The 15,757-nt window shown below is 45.6% G+C and overlaps 1 protein-coding gene across 1 annotated transcript in view; it reads left to right on the top strand.

Annotated features, from left to right (window-relative positions):
• LOC144161454 (superkiller complex protein 2-like) overlaps positions 1 to 15,757 on the top strand; it is a 65,414-nt gene that overhangs the window by 7,719 nt on the left and 41,938 nt on the right. The window contains exons 4-10 of the mRNA XM_077692111.1: positions 3,087 to 3,141; positions 4,081 to 4,226; positions 6,705 to 6,770; positions 8,559 to 8,681; positions 10,845 to 10,990; positions 13,327 to 13,473; positions 14,004 to 14,088. Coding sequence (XP_077548237.1) covers positions 3,087 to 3,141; positions 4,081 to 4,226; positions 6,705 to 6,770; positions 8,559 to 8,681; positions 10,845 to 10,990; positions 13,327 to 13,473; positions 14,004 to 14,088 — 768 coding nt within the window. The remainder of the gene's footprint in view (positions 1 to 3,086; positions 3,142 to 4,080; positions 4,227 to 6,704; positions 6,771 to 8,558; positions 8,682 to 10,844; positions 10,991 to 13,326; positions 13,474 to 14,003; positions 14,089 to 15,757) is intronic.

The following is a 15,757-nucleotide window of genomic DNA, read 5'->3' as shown; positions in this document are numbered from 1 at the left end:
CCCAAAATCATTTTTTTTAGGTATCACTTTTCTCCTGACTTGCAGTTTTTCCTCTGAAAACTCCATACGTGGAACAGTATCAAGCCATAGAAACCCGATTTGAACAAAGAAATAACAATTTTCCCATAATTCCCCCTTTTTTTTTGCCGCGAGTGGTATCGTAGTGATACGAAATTCTTGAGAGGTACGTCCCAGCATGTAGAGCAGCTAGAAAGATCATTTTTTTGCAGCGTAAAGCTGAATGTTCAAACCATGCAACATGGGAAGCAGATTTTGCATTTTGTGTTTCAGTAGTTGTTTAATTAGCATTAATTTTAATTGGTTAGGAAGAGTACTTCAAACCTAGAAGTTAGAATTGTTATAAACTTGTATGTGATTGCAAAACAAAAAAACTGCTTGCCACATTTCATGCTCCACAACTTCTGGCATCTGTTCATTCCTTGCTGGTAATCTTTTGTTGAATAGTTTTTTTCCTATTGTTGTCAAGAACAATCAAGGAAGATTTGAACTAAATTGGAAATTAGTTACCTCACATCGAAACTAATTAGATATTTGAAATCAGCTAAAAAAACTGAACAAGCCAGTTTCATCAAAATTTGGTAGAAAGCAAAAAAAAAAAAAACGTTTCTAAGACCAGTTTCTAACCAAACTTGGGTTTTGTCTGTCTCTTGCAAACTTGAAGCTCATCCGATGTCTTGCCCACCCCTCATCATCAGGTTGTTCATCTCCGAGTTTTATATATTTTTAAAATTGGGGCAAAAATCGGGTGCTATTTTTAAAATTGAGAATGGGGGAGAAATTGGGTTTTTTTGTAAAACCATTCCACAATTAAAGTTTTTCTGGGTTAAATCTGCAGATGTGCTTAATAAATACTCAGATTCTTTTATCAGAAGGTATGAGGAGCTTCTTAACTCTAACGCGTTAAAATTGGTGTTTGTTTCAAGCTGGTAATCAGGGGGCCATCAGGGTTTTCTAGCAAACACTCTTAAATTTGGTGGTTGCTTAAAATGACTCAGTAATGATGTCTGTAAAAAGTATTGACAACTTCGAAGAAATGAAGCATTTGATTCAGAAAAAGCCGGTCATTCATTTTTTTACACATACTTGTTTACATACATTATCACCTGCCTGTGCAACATGTTGGCCTCCATTCAATACCTAGGTCGCGGGTTCGATTCCCGGCCGCGGTGGCCGCTTTTCTGATGGAGGCGAAAAGCAAAAATGCCCACGTGTACGAGATTTCGGCACACGTTAAAGAACCCCAGGTGGTCAAAATTAATCCGGAGCCCTCCACTACGGCGCGCCTCATCGCCTCCGTTGCATCGGCGCGTTAAACCTACAATCAATCAATCAATCCATTCGATACCTGATCGATCGTTGAACGTATCTCAGCTCAGAGAAAGTTCTCTGAACATTGCAACTTCCGGTAGCTGTGCACAACAATTCTAGTCCAGCATTTGCCAGCCTGGGGTAGCGAGCGGTAGAGTTATGCCTATGCTCACACTGTTCAAAAGCTGTGCCTCTAGGGCTTACTCCCAGCGAGTACTGGTTGAGAATGGTGGACTGTCTGTGCATGGTTGTGCAGATTGCTTATTTTGAAGATGTCCATTCGGGGAGAAATAAATTGGGTTTCACCCGATTCTCCTGAAATGTGTTGAGGTGTAAAAATCGGGTAAAATAGGTTTTTACCTGAAAACGAACAACCTCACTCATACACAGCACTCTGACCGTCTCAGTGGTCACATTTGCTTGCTTTGGCAGCAGCAATGGCATGGCTGCCTGTAGTTCCTTCTGTTGTCCACCAACATTTGCATTTCATCGGCATCATTCTGATTCCTTCCTGTCTTACCGCCTTACACTGGCTGCAAACACTCAATTCTACATGGTATTGGCCTCAGGAGTCTTAGGACCTATTGAAAGTATGTGTGACGGGTGCATCGGCACAGGCAGGTGCTGAGCGTTATCTTAACTTGTCATCCTAGCAACATTGGCAACGATGCAAAGACAGTGCCACCGCAGCAGTGTGCTCTGTCAGTCTCTGTTCTCCAGCTCTTGGGACGAATCCCATAACCTCAGACTGGTACCTTATACTCCTGTCACACGGCAAATCTAATATCATTCAAAGTGAATGACATTAGCTGTTAATGACATTTGGTTTGACCGTGCAGGTCTAGACGGTGAAACAAATGTCATTTGACATTGATAGTGGTGACGATTAGCGAGCTCGCAAAATCTGCAAAATTAAATTTCAAGTGCGTCTAGAATGTTTTCATGCAGAACATTTTTAAAACAGAACAAACAATTATTTTTTTTTATAAAAATAAGAAAATTACCGGTTTAGGTAACACCAGTAGACATTACAAGCCGAGACAAGTTCGCAAAAAATCCATATTAGGGTAGCACGCGCACGGCAAATTAATTTTCTTTTTTGTTAGTACTTGTTTGTCTTTCTTTATTTGGAGAACAACATAAGGGGGAAAATATAAGTTTGTTGGCAGTTTTTAGAAATGGTATTCTTCGGTTTATTACTGAACTTTCTTCTCTAGTGACACACCACTACTGTCAAGGCTACTCATTTGGCTGCTGAATGACCTCCCAAACCTCAGTTGCCGCTAAATACTATTCGGCTCAAATTTCATTCGCTATTCTCGTGTAGCGCCAAATTAATGACATTTAGAGCGAATGACGTTTGCTCTAGATCAACTGGGCATCTTAGAGAGAGGCCAGAGAGCCTCTAGGGGACATCAGTAGGTCGACGCAGATGCAGTGATGATGATAACGATTTTGTGAGCTTGTAATCACAAATCTTCATTGCTCATTTTCTTTTTTCTAGTTGACTGCAGCGCGAGCACAAAACAATTCTTTTTTTTGCCTAAATGTTCATGTAGGAAAATTTGTACATTTCTTGCACAGCAGGTTCTGCCATCGTTTCTGCCTGCTTCAGCATTTGAGTTGGATGTAGTCACTGTTTACTTGTACTCAAACTGAATACTTTTGCCATGTTTGAAGAACCACTGTTTCCAAAATGGCTGTTAGTTGCCTCACTTCTAACTTGTGGTACGTTTTCCTCCTTCCCGTCCCACCAGATTTTCTTGGAGAAAGAGGCGCCAGAAGACGTGTCTGGGGAAGACCTCTTCAAAGGTCAGCGGCATTTTTTTTTTTCCTTGCCCCTTTTATCCTTTACTTTTCGTCTGCAATGTTTACATCATCCTCTCATGGCTCCTCCTTCTGGTGTTATTCTTGCTTCACTGAGTGCGCATTCTTTTGTTCAACCTTTAGAATTCTCAACTAAAGACTTGACCTGTGTGCTGATAGCCACTGGTAGCACTTAAAATGGATGTTTCACACACATGCACACATTATCCGTACACAAGTGTCGTAAAATATCGCTTTCTTTAGCACAAGTAATACCCCTGCTACACTTGCGTCTGAATGTCATTTGAACTGAATGTCATTTGATTCAAATGAGGCCCTTTGGATGCCATTCAGAACCCACCGGGCTCCACTACGATTTCAATGGCATTTGAAAGCTTTCACAATTGCTCACCGTGCTGCATGGCCCTGCTGCTGTCGAGCTCGGTTTTTACACAATAATGCAACAATCAAATTTAGCGGCAGTCTTTGGCATTAAAATGATATCATATTTTCAATGACGTAACCTTTGACACAAACTTAATTCTGAATCGCAATCAAGGTTTTTGTGCTGTCTGGCCGCACCGGTTTGTCGCTTGCTCACACTGGTGCCGAGAGTATGAAAATTACATCTTGATATCGCGATTTAGGTGAACGAGAAGTAAACAAAGTCCCACAAGTAAGAATATTTTGTTTGTTTGAAGTATGCCAGTAATGTATTTGTTTATGCTGACTTGGAATGCTGTTCGCCAAAGTGCTAGAAATGGCATTTGAGAGCCCCAAATGTCTCTCTGGGTGCTCATTTGGCTCGAATATCATCTGAGCCGAGTGGCATTTCAAAACCCAGTGCAGCAGCAGCACAACTTCGCATTCGATTCAAATGACATTCGGTTGCTAGTGTAGCAGGGGTATAACTAGACTCGCACGCACTGTTCTTTTCCTGTGCAGACCTACTCACGGTGCCTCCTGGGTTCGAGGAAGGCGCTGATTTCGGCAAGCCCCCTGCGGATGACACTCCTGCACGCCACGTGCTGAACTTTGCCGACTTGCTGTCTGGGGACCCGTTCCTCTTGGAAACCACGCCGGAGAGCAAGGTCTCCGCTTCCTCTTGTCTCGCGGGGTGCAGTGTTATCGTATCGTATTCGTATTGTATGATATTGTATCGTATTTCATATCGTATTCATGTTTATCGTATCCATTGTATCGCGTTCACTGTTGACCAAGGTGGGAGCAATTGGGGATTGTTAACATGCAAAATGTACACTGCCCGTCCACTCTGTGAAATGAGATGGCCTGGAAGGGGGGCACAGTCTATGAAGTGCACAAAACAAAACGCGTGTTAGTAATTTTCAATGGAGTATAATTACTAGCTAATTGGTTTGAAAGAAAACTTGCAAAGACTAGAGTTGTATTCTAGCTGACAAACATGGGGCTGTCCATTTCCCCCTTCTATCATAGGCATCCTACTGTCTGTGTGACACACTCACTCACCCAAACCGCTTGACCATGGAGAATAGCAGTCAAGTCGCATTGGGCTGTGAGACATACAAATCAAATCTCACCTGCCGCGGTAGCTCAGTGGCTAAAGTGTTGTGCTGCTGATTCCAAGCACGCCGTTCAATTCCGGGCCATGGCAGCCGCTTTTTTGATGCAGGTGAAACGCGAAAATGCCCGTGTATTTGAGATTTCGGCATGCGTTATAAAGATCCCCAGGTGGTCAAAGTTATTCCGGAGCGCTCCACTGCAGCACACCTCATTTCCTGTGTAGCGTTGGCGCGTTTAAACCTCATAATCAATCGCAAATTAAATCTCCCATTAGCACAAGGGGCATGTCGTCAGTGGGCGTGTGAAGCTTGCCTGCGTGTGCGCCCCCCTCCACCCCCCCTTCCTGCACGCAAACAAGGCGACCAGTGATGAGTGCTTGCTTAGACAGGAAAGACACCGGCCAAAATATCACTCCAGAAGCTGTTCAAGGGGCTCGTCTAGATGCGAAAGACAATGGGAAAGTTGAGGCGAAAAATTTGAGGCCCTGTAAGTTGAGGCGAAAAATTTCCATTCTAAGTGATTTTACTGACGGACACAATACGTAGAAACTGTTAATGTCCTATGTCCTGCTAGGATTGTCCTGCTGTCTCACAGTCCTGCTAGGATTGTGTGACGTTTTGGGGTTGCGGGTGTTGGCTTACTCTGTAGTGCTCCTTACCAGCAGGGATTTGCAGTGCGGGAGTCACAGAGCAACAACATTTTGGGAGGGGGATCGCATCATCTTCTGTCAGGGTGACTAAGGCGTTGTGCTGCTGAGCACGAGGACGCGGGTTCGATTCCCGGCTGCGGCAGCCGCTTTTCTGATGGAGGCGAAAAGCGAAAACGCCCGTGTGTACAGGATTTTGGCGCACGTTAAAGATCCCCTGGTGGTTAACGTTAATCCGGAGCCCCCCACTACGGCGCGCCTCATCGCCTGTGTTGCGTCAGCGCGGTAAAGCCTACAGTCAATCAATTATCTTCTGTCCGGTAGATAACGTTAAACATGCTGTAGCCTCGAGGTTTTCGTGGTGCCTGGCAGGTAGAGCAAAGACTGTCATCGTTTTGGTTTTCAATATTTCCCCCCCCTTTGTTGCTGCTGTGTTCACTTGACGAGTTCAGCTGCAGTCACATGTACTGTTTAGGCCTGGTCGCACAGAGTCCTATAGGCACAGGTGAAAACTAGATGGAGATGGTAGCTACCAGTTGTTGCTACTCTGCTTAGCCCAAGGAGGCGGGTTTAGTCCTGGCTGCGGTGGCCACTTTTTAGACGGCGGCGAAAAGCAACAGCACCCATGTGTCAAGGTTTAAGGTCCCCAGGTGGTCAGAATTAATCCAGAGCCCTCTGCTACGATGCCCCTCGTAGCTCAAGTGCAGCTTCGGCACGTTAAACCTGCAAAATTCGAGTTTTTGAGGTGTAGCCAAACGACGTTCTTGCTTCACAAGCATGGCACACTGTCACTGGATTAAAAGTACTGATGAACAATAAGGCAGGCCTTTTTTTTTTTTTTTTGCATGCTGAATTAAAGCGTGAAGAAACTAGTGCCTGGTACACGGTTTCTTTCTTCTTGGGAGAAGGATTCATGGCGAAGTCGGTAGCGTAGACTGCATGAGGTGCCATTTTGTCCTCCTTTGTTGGGGTGTAGTGGAGCATGTTATTCTCGTGCGACGTTGTCCAATTGCCTGCTCACAGACATGCGGATGGTTTATTTCCCTACCGAAAATGTTCTCGCCCTGTGGGCTAAGGTATCGTCGCAAAGAACTTTCACCAGTCCAGCGCATGCATAGGATTTAGTCTGGACAAACAGCACCGTAGGGCGTAATTATCTCATTATCTTGGGAACTAATTGGGGCCTACCCAAAAAATACTAACGTATTTGAAACCAGTGTGATAAAAAGCAGCAAGACTGCCAATTTCCACAAAGTTTGCTAACAAATAATAAAAAATCTTTTTAAGATTCATGTACCCGCTTCAACCTGTCTATGGATTGCTATTGTGGCATTTTCTGTGCCCCTGATGCCTGGCTTTCTGTTGCTCTCAATGTACACAGCCGGAAAATGAGGAGGACCTGGCCACCGCCACGGACGTCGCCAAGCTTGCGGGGCAACGCTTCTCGGTGCGTTAGTATCGACACTTTGTGGGAAAACATTGGGCTACCGTGGCTCTTGCTTTGACGCTGGGCAGTGATTCTACCTTTTGCACGAGCATCTCCTTGGAGGCTCGTTAAAAGTCCTCCTTGTGTGGGCTCAGATCATTTTTATATGCAAAAACTCATTTAATTCAGGTGTTTTTATGCTGCAGCATGAGTTGTTCAGGCTTGAGGACTACCCTTTCATGCAGGTTGTATACTGTTCTCATTGGGGGTACTCATAAGGGAACACTGGCGGCAGATATTCGTATTTTCTGCGAGTACGTTATCACCTATAAGAAGGGGGCAAGGCCAAAAAACCTGGTACAGTAAAACCTCGTCACAGGAGACCCTCAAGGGACCTGGAAAATATGTCCTGTAGCCGAGGCCTCTTGTATCTGAAAGTTCTAAAAACAATGAGCAGTCAGAATAGATTAACAGTATTATGTGTCAGGTTCAAAGTGTGCTTATTGCATCGACAGAGCATTGCTCAGGATGGCTCAAGGAAGTCATTCGTAGTAGCTTCAGTGACTACAGACTGTACTAGCTTCTTTCTAACACTCTGTAGGTAAAGCTGTTCACTTTGCAAGCCACCCTCTTGCTCACGATACTGTTACAAGTGCTCTTACATGCTTGTCAGCCTCAACTGGGGACAGTTTCTACCCTGAAATGTCCTTGCTGTCATTCTCTAGGGCACCATTTACTTGTGCAAAGATCGCATGATCTGTAAGCTTTTTGGAGCACGCAAGGTCCCCATCTGCAGGCACAAACTCTTCAAAAGGTTCTGGAATCCTTGTGGTCTTGTGAATGCAGGCCCAAGCTTTGTCTTAAGAGCAGTTTTTCTCAGGACCCTGCATAACAGCCCCTTTTTCTGTCATGTCTCTTCTAATCTAGATAGTGAAGAAATTGCTCCAGGGAGCTGAGAGAGCTGCCTTTTGTAGCAGGGTGTCTCTTGTAGCCATGTCTCCTGTAAGCAATGTTGCTAACATGGCAGATATAGTTGCATTTTACGGAGTGCACTTCCTTTGCATTAGAAAGTGCATTAGGAAGTGCATTTTACGAGTTCTTCATTGCTCGTGGAAAGGATGGCATGGCAATCACTGGGCGGATTTTGACCCTGTCTATTTTATTTCAATCCTTGAAGAGTTCTGCAGGGTATGACATTCTCAGATTTTCATTTTAGGGCCTAGTTATATTTTTTTGTGATATTGTCAGTTGTATACTACTGGATATGAGTGAAAATAATGTTCTCTGTAAAAAAAAAATGAAGGGGATAAAAAATATTCTAATTCCATACCCTGTAGTGTTCTTTTGATTACAATTGAAAAGTATTCAGAACTTCCTACCATGTGTCACCTACTTTGCTAGGCTTTGTACTAGCGGGCAACATATGAACCTCTGTAACATGAACACTACCGAAGGTATCATCGTGAAATTTTAAATTTCACCATTTGGAGTGTTTTCCAATGTGCACACCAAATTTCATTATGCTACACCAAAAAACAAGAAAGTTTGCTCTGATGCCCACGTCCCCACTTAAACCAGCTAGGCCGTTTCCACGTGTCTCTTGCAAGCGAATCTCTTGTAGCAAGGTTTTGCTGTATCACCAATCACAGGCCTTGCATGAGAGGTGCATGCAAGCAGTGAAGGAGGTGTTTTGCAAAGCTGTCCTACAATGCCCCAGCCACTTCGCATGGTGTCAAGTGTGCTCGTTCAGTGGTCTCTAATATGTCCCCTCTTGGTGTGTGCTGTACCATTCCCGTCCTGTGTATGCAGGATGTGCTACACATCAGCGAAGTAGAGGACGGTTGCATCGAGCGGCTGGAATGGGCTGAACAGGAGGACGTGACCAAGCCCATGCCCGACTTCGAGGACCGGGTGCCCTGCCCTGCGCTCACCGTACGTGGCGTCCGTGATTGCGGTCTTATTAAGTGCAGAGCACTTTAGGGGCTCACTTTGTCGTCGTAGCTCACTTGCTGGACTCAAGTAGAGCCCCATGGCGTACCGTCGTAACGGCGTCCCGTCGTAACGGCGTCCCGTCGTAGCGGCGTCCCTCAGAGGGTTCAAAAGCCAAGTGGTTTATATAGTCATAAGCATTCAAAACTCGTGAACCGCTTGCGCTTGTTATACATATCGCCGTTGTTTAGCGCAAACAAAACTGCAGGTACATTTGAAACAAAGTATACGTAATTAACCGGCAGCGCCCGTGTTCATTTAGCTAGGAACGCTCGTTGGATTGGTCTTTACCGTAGTAAGCGAAAAAAAGTGGCAGTGCAACGCCGGCACATGTGGGAAGGAAAGCTAGCACAAAAAGAACAGAACTCCTGCTGGCGCAGTTTCAGGCAGGGGGCACGCGAGCACTGCGAAGGCGGGAAATTTGAAATGTGTTGAACAAACCTCTGTTGAATTCATCAAGAGAGGAATGAGACAGGACGGTGAAGGGTGTGATGGGTGGTAAGAGTGAGCGGATAACAGCGCCACAGCCCATTATGGTGAATCACTGCTCTGTACTTGTGACAGCTTTTTCCCCTCTCACGCGGGCACCTTCAATTGCAATTGAGTTGATACGGGTCGAGCTCAATCCGGATTGGGCACTGCTACACGGCCAGCTTCAATTACGATCCAGGCTGATCTCGCTCAAACTCAATCCTGGTTCCCCAAGCACGCGATTGAGGTTTCCAAGCGCGATCGGACGAAAGCAGCGATACTCTCGTTCCCACCGAGTAATGGCACAGAAGGTGACAACTTCAACTAACGCCACAAATTGTACCAAATAACTTGACTCAAATAAATGTGCGATAATGTTTATACATAGTTGTGTATACCTACGACCATGCAAAGTTATTGGGCGCCGGCTGCAAAATACATTTTCGGCACCATCTGGTGTAGGTGAGTGCAATGGGTGCAACTTCTCAATCGTAATTGTGCAGTGTAGCAGCGGTGATGCGTCTAGTGTGTTTGGAAAGTCAATCGTGCTTCGCTTCAATCCGGATTGAGAGTGCCCGTGTGGCAGGGGAATTACACACGCCGAGTAGTCGCGAAGCAATGTATAAACACTGTTAAACATAGCGTCTCTGTGCTGCGACGTGATCCTGCGTTCCGTGGCATCACGTCTGTGCCCTGCCCTGCCATTAACAGCCGATACACTTCATTTTCAAAAAGGAAAAGAGAGACTGGCACCGCAGGTTCCCCCCGCGTTCACAGGAATGTCAAGTTTGGGTTTCTGCAAAGGGTATTTCGTGTCAGTGGTAAAGGCAAGAGAATAGCATGTATTGTCTTGCCAGTTTCAAAAGTGGACTGTAATTTCGCGCATCTTCTTTTTGGTTCCACGCGCAAATCGGGGAGTGGGACGTGTTCTGGGGCTCGTAGAGCCTCCTCCTGCTCCACTGGTCTCCAAAACTGGGGAATACGTACGCTTATGTGCCAATGCCGCGTCATTCCTAAGTGACAGCTGTTGTTGTGTAGAATTCGGCCACGGGAGTATGAAGAGGGGCAAGATTGCTGTCTTTCCAAATGTGGAAGATAGAGGAAGATTATGGGTAAAGAAAAAATGAGATTATTCCCTTTGGCGTCACTAGATTTGAAAACCGGGGACTGTGCAAGTATGATGCTGGCTTTCTTATCTAGAGTGTGTTGACTCGGATTGCCTGAGTGGACACCACGTTACAAGGACGGGAAACGGGTTGTTTTAAGATTGCCTTGAAACTAATGCAGCAACAGCAAACAAAACGAGCATGCCTGATGACATTCGGGAACGTCGCTTTGGTGGAGTGATACGCCACTTGAGCTGTTGCCATTCTTAATTTGTACCCAAGAGTGTATTATTCACCAGTTTTTGACAAATGAACACAATATTGCGTTATATTTGGTCGCACGAAAATGGATGGGAAAGAGGAAGGGGGGGGAGGCAGTAGGACAGACTGTCTAAATCCCGACTGTGCCACTCGAATATGCCTGTTTTGCGGGATCCCTGTTGCTAGTGAGAGATCGGGATGGGAGATTCATTGTGCTTAAGCAGGACGATTAACTAGACTGCGCTCCGTCCCTCCTTGCATGTTCCAGTGGCCCTTTGAGCTGGACACCTTCCAGAAGAAGGCCATCATCCACATCGAAGCCGGGGACTCGGTGTTTGTGTCGGCGCACACCTCGGCGGGCAAGACGGTGGTCGCCGAATACGCTATCGCCCACGCGCGACAGCAGATGGGAAGGTTGGTATCGCTGGTGTCAGAGTGGTCGTAACTGCAATGCAGTCCATTTGTAATGGTGTATGTGAAGCCATAAAATCATTTTGCCTGTCATTGTAACCGATTGTTGTCTTACCTGCACTGTCGTAGCAAAAGAGCTTTCTGAAAATGCTTTAATCATTTCAGGACTACATTTGTTACACGAGTGCTGTACAAGCGATGTGAAAGGTAGTCTGTTAAATTTGGAGCTGAAAGTGTTCCTTCACTTTCCAACAAAGGAAGAATCAAGCAGCACGTTAGGCGACATTCTCAGACCTTCGCTGAAGCTTTTGTGGCAGTTGTAGTGTTGAAGTTGCCGCACTGTGGCCTGTTCCACAGCTTTCGCACCACTGTACCTCTTCATCTTATCCCTCCAGGCATGTGGAGCAGTCTAGGGGCACATTTGACAGCAGATACCCACATAGCACTGTTTGAAAGCATCCTAAGTGAAATATGTGACAGGCAAAATGAACCCAGAGTTGGGAAAACAACCCTGATTGCAAAAGAGATGGAGGAACACGTTTTGTAGCTAGCAAAAGGACAGTTAAAACTGACCTAAAGAAGACAAAAACCATACAACCTCCGCGAAATATTTTAACCAAAGCCAACTCAGAATGAATGAAATTGCACTAATGTGCAAAGCAATCTAAAAAAAGCAGGCGAGACAAACATACAAGGAACAAAACTGCCCCAAAAAAAACAAAAACAAGCTAAAAAGACCTGAAGGGAACAAAGTGACCCAGAATTTTGTTCACAATGCACAGTGTCAGAAAAAGATTTCGCACAGGATAAAAAGAAGTGACTTCCAAGTAAAACAAATAATTAAAAAAAAAAAGAAGATGCCAGAAGTGGACTTGCACACCACAAGACCCACTGGCTCAGTTTGCTTAGACAAACGAAGCAAGAAAAATTAGGCCTTGCCTTCCCTCGGTGCATTTGGAGAAGTGTGGAGGAGAATTTGTGCTGCTTTTTATGCTCCAAAGAGGTCACTGGCAACAGCATCGTATTAATGGCGGCCAAAGGCCGGCCCACCGGGGCCTCATGGCACAGCCCAGCCGATATCCAGTGGTCGACAGGTGCAGGCAGTCATAGAGTTTCATACTAATATACACTAGAGGGAAATCTGGCGCCACTGTCTAGGGGAGCCACGCTTCGGCGAGCGTTCCGTCATGTACCGAACAGGCACGTTCCACTTGTCGTTGGCATGGTTGACGAACAGGCTGGAAAGTTGCCTCTGGCTGCAAAAATGCAACAATATTACTGCAAGGGATTAATCGAATTTGTTTTGTTATTATAAAATTAAAGCTGCAGAAAGATGGATCTGCCGGGTATTATTTAGAAGCTTCATGCAAGATGAACAAAAAAACAATGTTACCCGTTTTTATTGATTTTGGCATCAAGACGAAAAAGAGGCAATGTGGCTAACCAAGCCAAGGAGGCGAGGAACGCCGCTAGCTGCAATGGCGCCGTGCACGGCGGTCCACGAATGCAGTGCCATATTTCCCTCTAGTATATATTAGTATGAAACTCGATGCAGACAGTGGAGCGGGTAAATGCAGAGGAGGTGGCAAGCGCACGCAAAATACAGGCAAAAAAAGAGGCCACCGAAAATGGTGTTTGTGGCTTCAGGACAGGGGATGTCAGGGTCTCTCCTAAGGTTTTCGTTCCTCCATGGCTTAGACCCAGCGTCAGAGCACGTGGACAGGCGTTAAGGGGTAAGTTGCTTCACCTTGGGGATTTCCCCTAAATCTTGTCAATTAACACCTGCCCTTCACTTTGAGTTGTTGATCAATTCGCTCTCACGCTACAAACTGCTAGCCTCCTGGTTAGCTCAGTTGGTAGAGCGACTGCTCCGGTTAAGCAGCATTTGTAGGTTCCAATCCTGGACCAGGACGAATTTTTCTTCAACTGCGATGTTTCTGAGAAAGCTGTACAGCTTCCCTTTGTAGCCGTACGGCTGCATTGAGGTGGATGTCAAACTTTCCTTCACAACTACAAATATTGTGGGTGAAACACAATTCTACAGTGATTAGTCTCTGTAATAGAAAAATTCATGCGTGCAAATAGTCAGAAATAACTGTGGTGACCGGTAGGCTCGTCTTTCTGTCAAATTTTCTTTGAGGGAAAAATGAATATTTCCGAGTGTTTGTGCAAGCTAACAACCGTGGATCTGATGTGGTGTTACATGTGGCATACATAGTAATAAGTGGATTGTGTAGTACTTGGCCGAGTTCTTCCCCAAGAAAGCCCCTTTCTGCCATGGGTCGCATCTCTCTCTCACGTGTCTGCCATGCCTCATGCCGAGTGTCCCTTGTGCACAGGGCCATCTACACGTCCCCGGTGAAAGCGCTGTCCAACGAGAAGTACCGCGACTTCAAAGAGATCTTTGGAGATGTGGGCATCGTTACTGGTGACGTCCAAATCAACCAGAAGGCCCAGTGCGTCATCATGACCACCGAGATCCTCAGGTATTTCCCATGCATTTCATCTTTGTACGTAACTGTGCTTTTTTTTTCTTTTTAAGGGGGACTTACCTGGTTGTGGGCTTGAGAACCATGGAGAACTGATAGGAAAACTTTTACAAACCCATAGAAATGTTCCTAATGGCCCAGTGTGCTTCTGTTCAAAATTTTATATCAGGTCTTTCATGAAATACAAAATAAACAAGAAACAACATTTTGCTTTGTCTAGCTTTACCAGATGGTGCTACCTGTCTAGCAAGTGCGAGTTCATTTCACTACATAAGGGACACATTTCTCAGAATAACCAAACTGGGCTGTTGTGAACATATTCAAGTATTTGTAAAACTTTTCGTAGTGGTTCCCGATGGTTCTTCAGCCCCTGGGTCATTAAGAAATAAGTTTTTACTATAAGTGCTGCGTGCACGATTTTTCATATTTCGCCTTAAACTGGAAAGGTGCTAACGATTAGGATCTGTTCAACTAGTCACTTCCTTTTGCCACCCTCACCTTTATTTCATTTTGGTGCCCTTTTGCAGGAACATGCTGTATGGCCAGTCGGATGTTCTGGAGAATCTCAGATGGGTCATATTCGATGAATGCCACTACATCAACGACCCTGAAGTGAGTTTTGCGCGTGTCTTACTTTTTCCAGAGTTGCTACTGCTAGTTTGAAAAAAAATTTGAAAAAATAACTTGCAATTTTGGAAAAAAAAAAAAAAAAAAAACGAATCTAGATTTTGGTTACCTGTGAGTGAGAAACGGCTTTTTTTGGCTTGTGTTCAGTATTATCGTGCTGCTTAGCCTTTGCGTGCACTCAATTGTTGCTCTGGTTTGTCTGTTATTTGTTACTGAAAAGCCCAAAACAGTGAATGCTTAGTAAAGCGGTCGTGAAAAGATTTGTAAAGAAGTTGTGTTATGTGGGTATTTAGAACTGTTGAACCTTGATAAACAAGCTATGCTCACCATTCCATTGCGCGATGTTCGCAAATAGGTTAAAAAATGCAGTTTTGGTTTCATCGAGCCTTTTCTTCTCAACTCGTGAAGTGACGTCATGTTAAATGCAAAGGCCTGGTATTTATATCGTTTTTTTTTTTTTTTTCACATCAGCTGCTGCTGCAGGCTCTTACAGCGAGCACGGCTTTAACTTGCGTTGTGTTTGTGTTTCGAAGGATCGTGGCTGCGTTTTTATCGTCTATGAACAGATGCCGCGGAACGTGATAAGAACGCCAGCGGGATTTTTTTTTTTGCCCCACCTTGTGTTCACGATGCCGGAGGCGGCTGCTTATCAGCGCAGCGTACTAATGGTGGAAATCTTCGGCTTCACGTGGCTCGCTTGTTCGGAAAGGGAAAGAGCGGTGGCTAATCTCCACAACGTTCTAAAGCGTGAACCGCATGGAGCGATTTCTTCTCGGGAACCGCAGGCGCGGCGACGCCGGCCTGCTTGCAACTGTGTGGTGTGCGGCGTGGTAAGAGGCGCCAACATGGCGTCGGCCCTGGTCTTGAAGTGGTGCAGGCAGCTCCAGCGACCGCTTCTAACTGCTCGCTGAAATGCCGCACGAGGCGCAAGCGAGGATGCTCATGCAAGAAAAGAGCTGATAATGTGGGCGAAGAGATATAAACTGCCATCCACGTTGCTTGTGAAAGCGCCCATCAAAAAACACCGCGGTGGTAGGCCTAAACATCTCTGGCGCGGTCAGCCGGCTGGTCGGAGCGTTTCGGATCTCCCACCATTAGGCGAGCGTCTCGCCATTGGTGCAAGTCCTCAGGCTCCTCCCACTGCCATGCGAACAAGCCACCGCGAGCGGAAAATCGTCGACACGAGCGTGAAAAAAACACGCGCAACGCCGTCGTTCACGAATCGTGTGCGAAAACGGGCCATGTGGTTCACGCTTAATTAACAGAAACAACTTGCCGCACGCGGATGGGGACGGGGGTCGCTATCTTCCGAGGTGCGTCAAGCAAGGTCAGTTGTGGTCATCACGTATGCGCGCATGAATGTGTGGCTATTTTCTTGTGTGTCGAAGTTAGAGGAGAGCAAGGGGTGCACGCTGCGTCAGATGGCCGAAATCATCCCTTCTTTTTTCTTTTGCTACCCTAAAACGATGCCCCAGAGGCGCCGGCCGATCAGCAGTCCCGCCAGAAAACCGCACTATAGAACCTCGTTATAAGAGACACTGATGTAAGAGACAAATGGGTATAAGAGACACTATTCACCCACATGGTTGGCTGCCCTATCTTTCCCATTAAATCAACCTCTTTTATAACAGACATTGGATGTAGAAGATTGGTT

Source organism: Haemaphysalis longicornis, unplaced genomic scaffold (genome assembly GCF_048455015.1).
Source record: "Haemaphysalis longicornis isolate Haplotype H1 unplaced genomic scaffold, Haemaphysalis longicornis Haplotype H1 scaffold_112, whole genome shotgun sequence".
Classification (NCBI taxonomy): domain Eukaryota; kingdom Metazoa; phylum Arthropoda; class Arachnida; order Ixodida; family Ixodidae; genus Haemaphysalis; species Haemaphysalis longicornis.
Note: the sequence above shows the minus strand (reverse complement) of the source record. Positions and strands in the feature narration are given on the sequence as shown.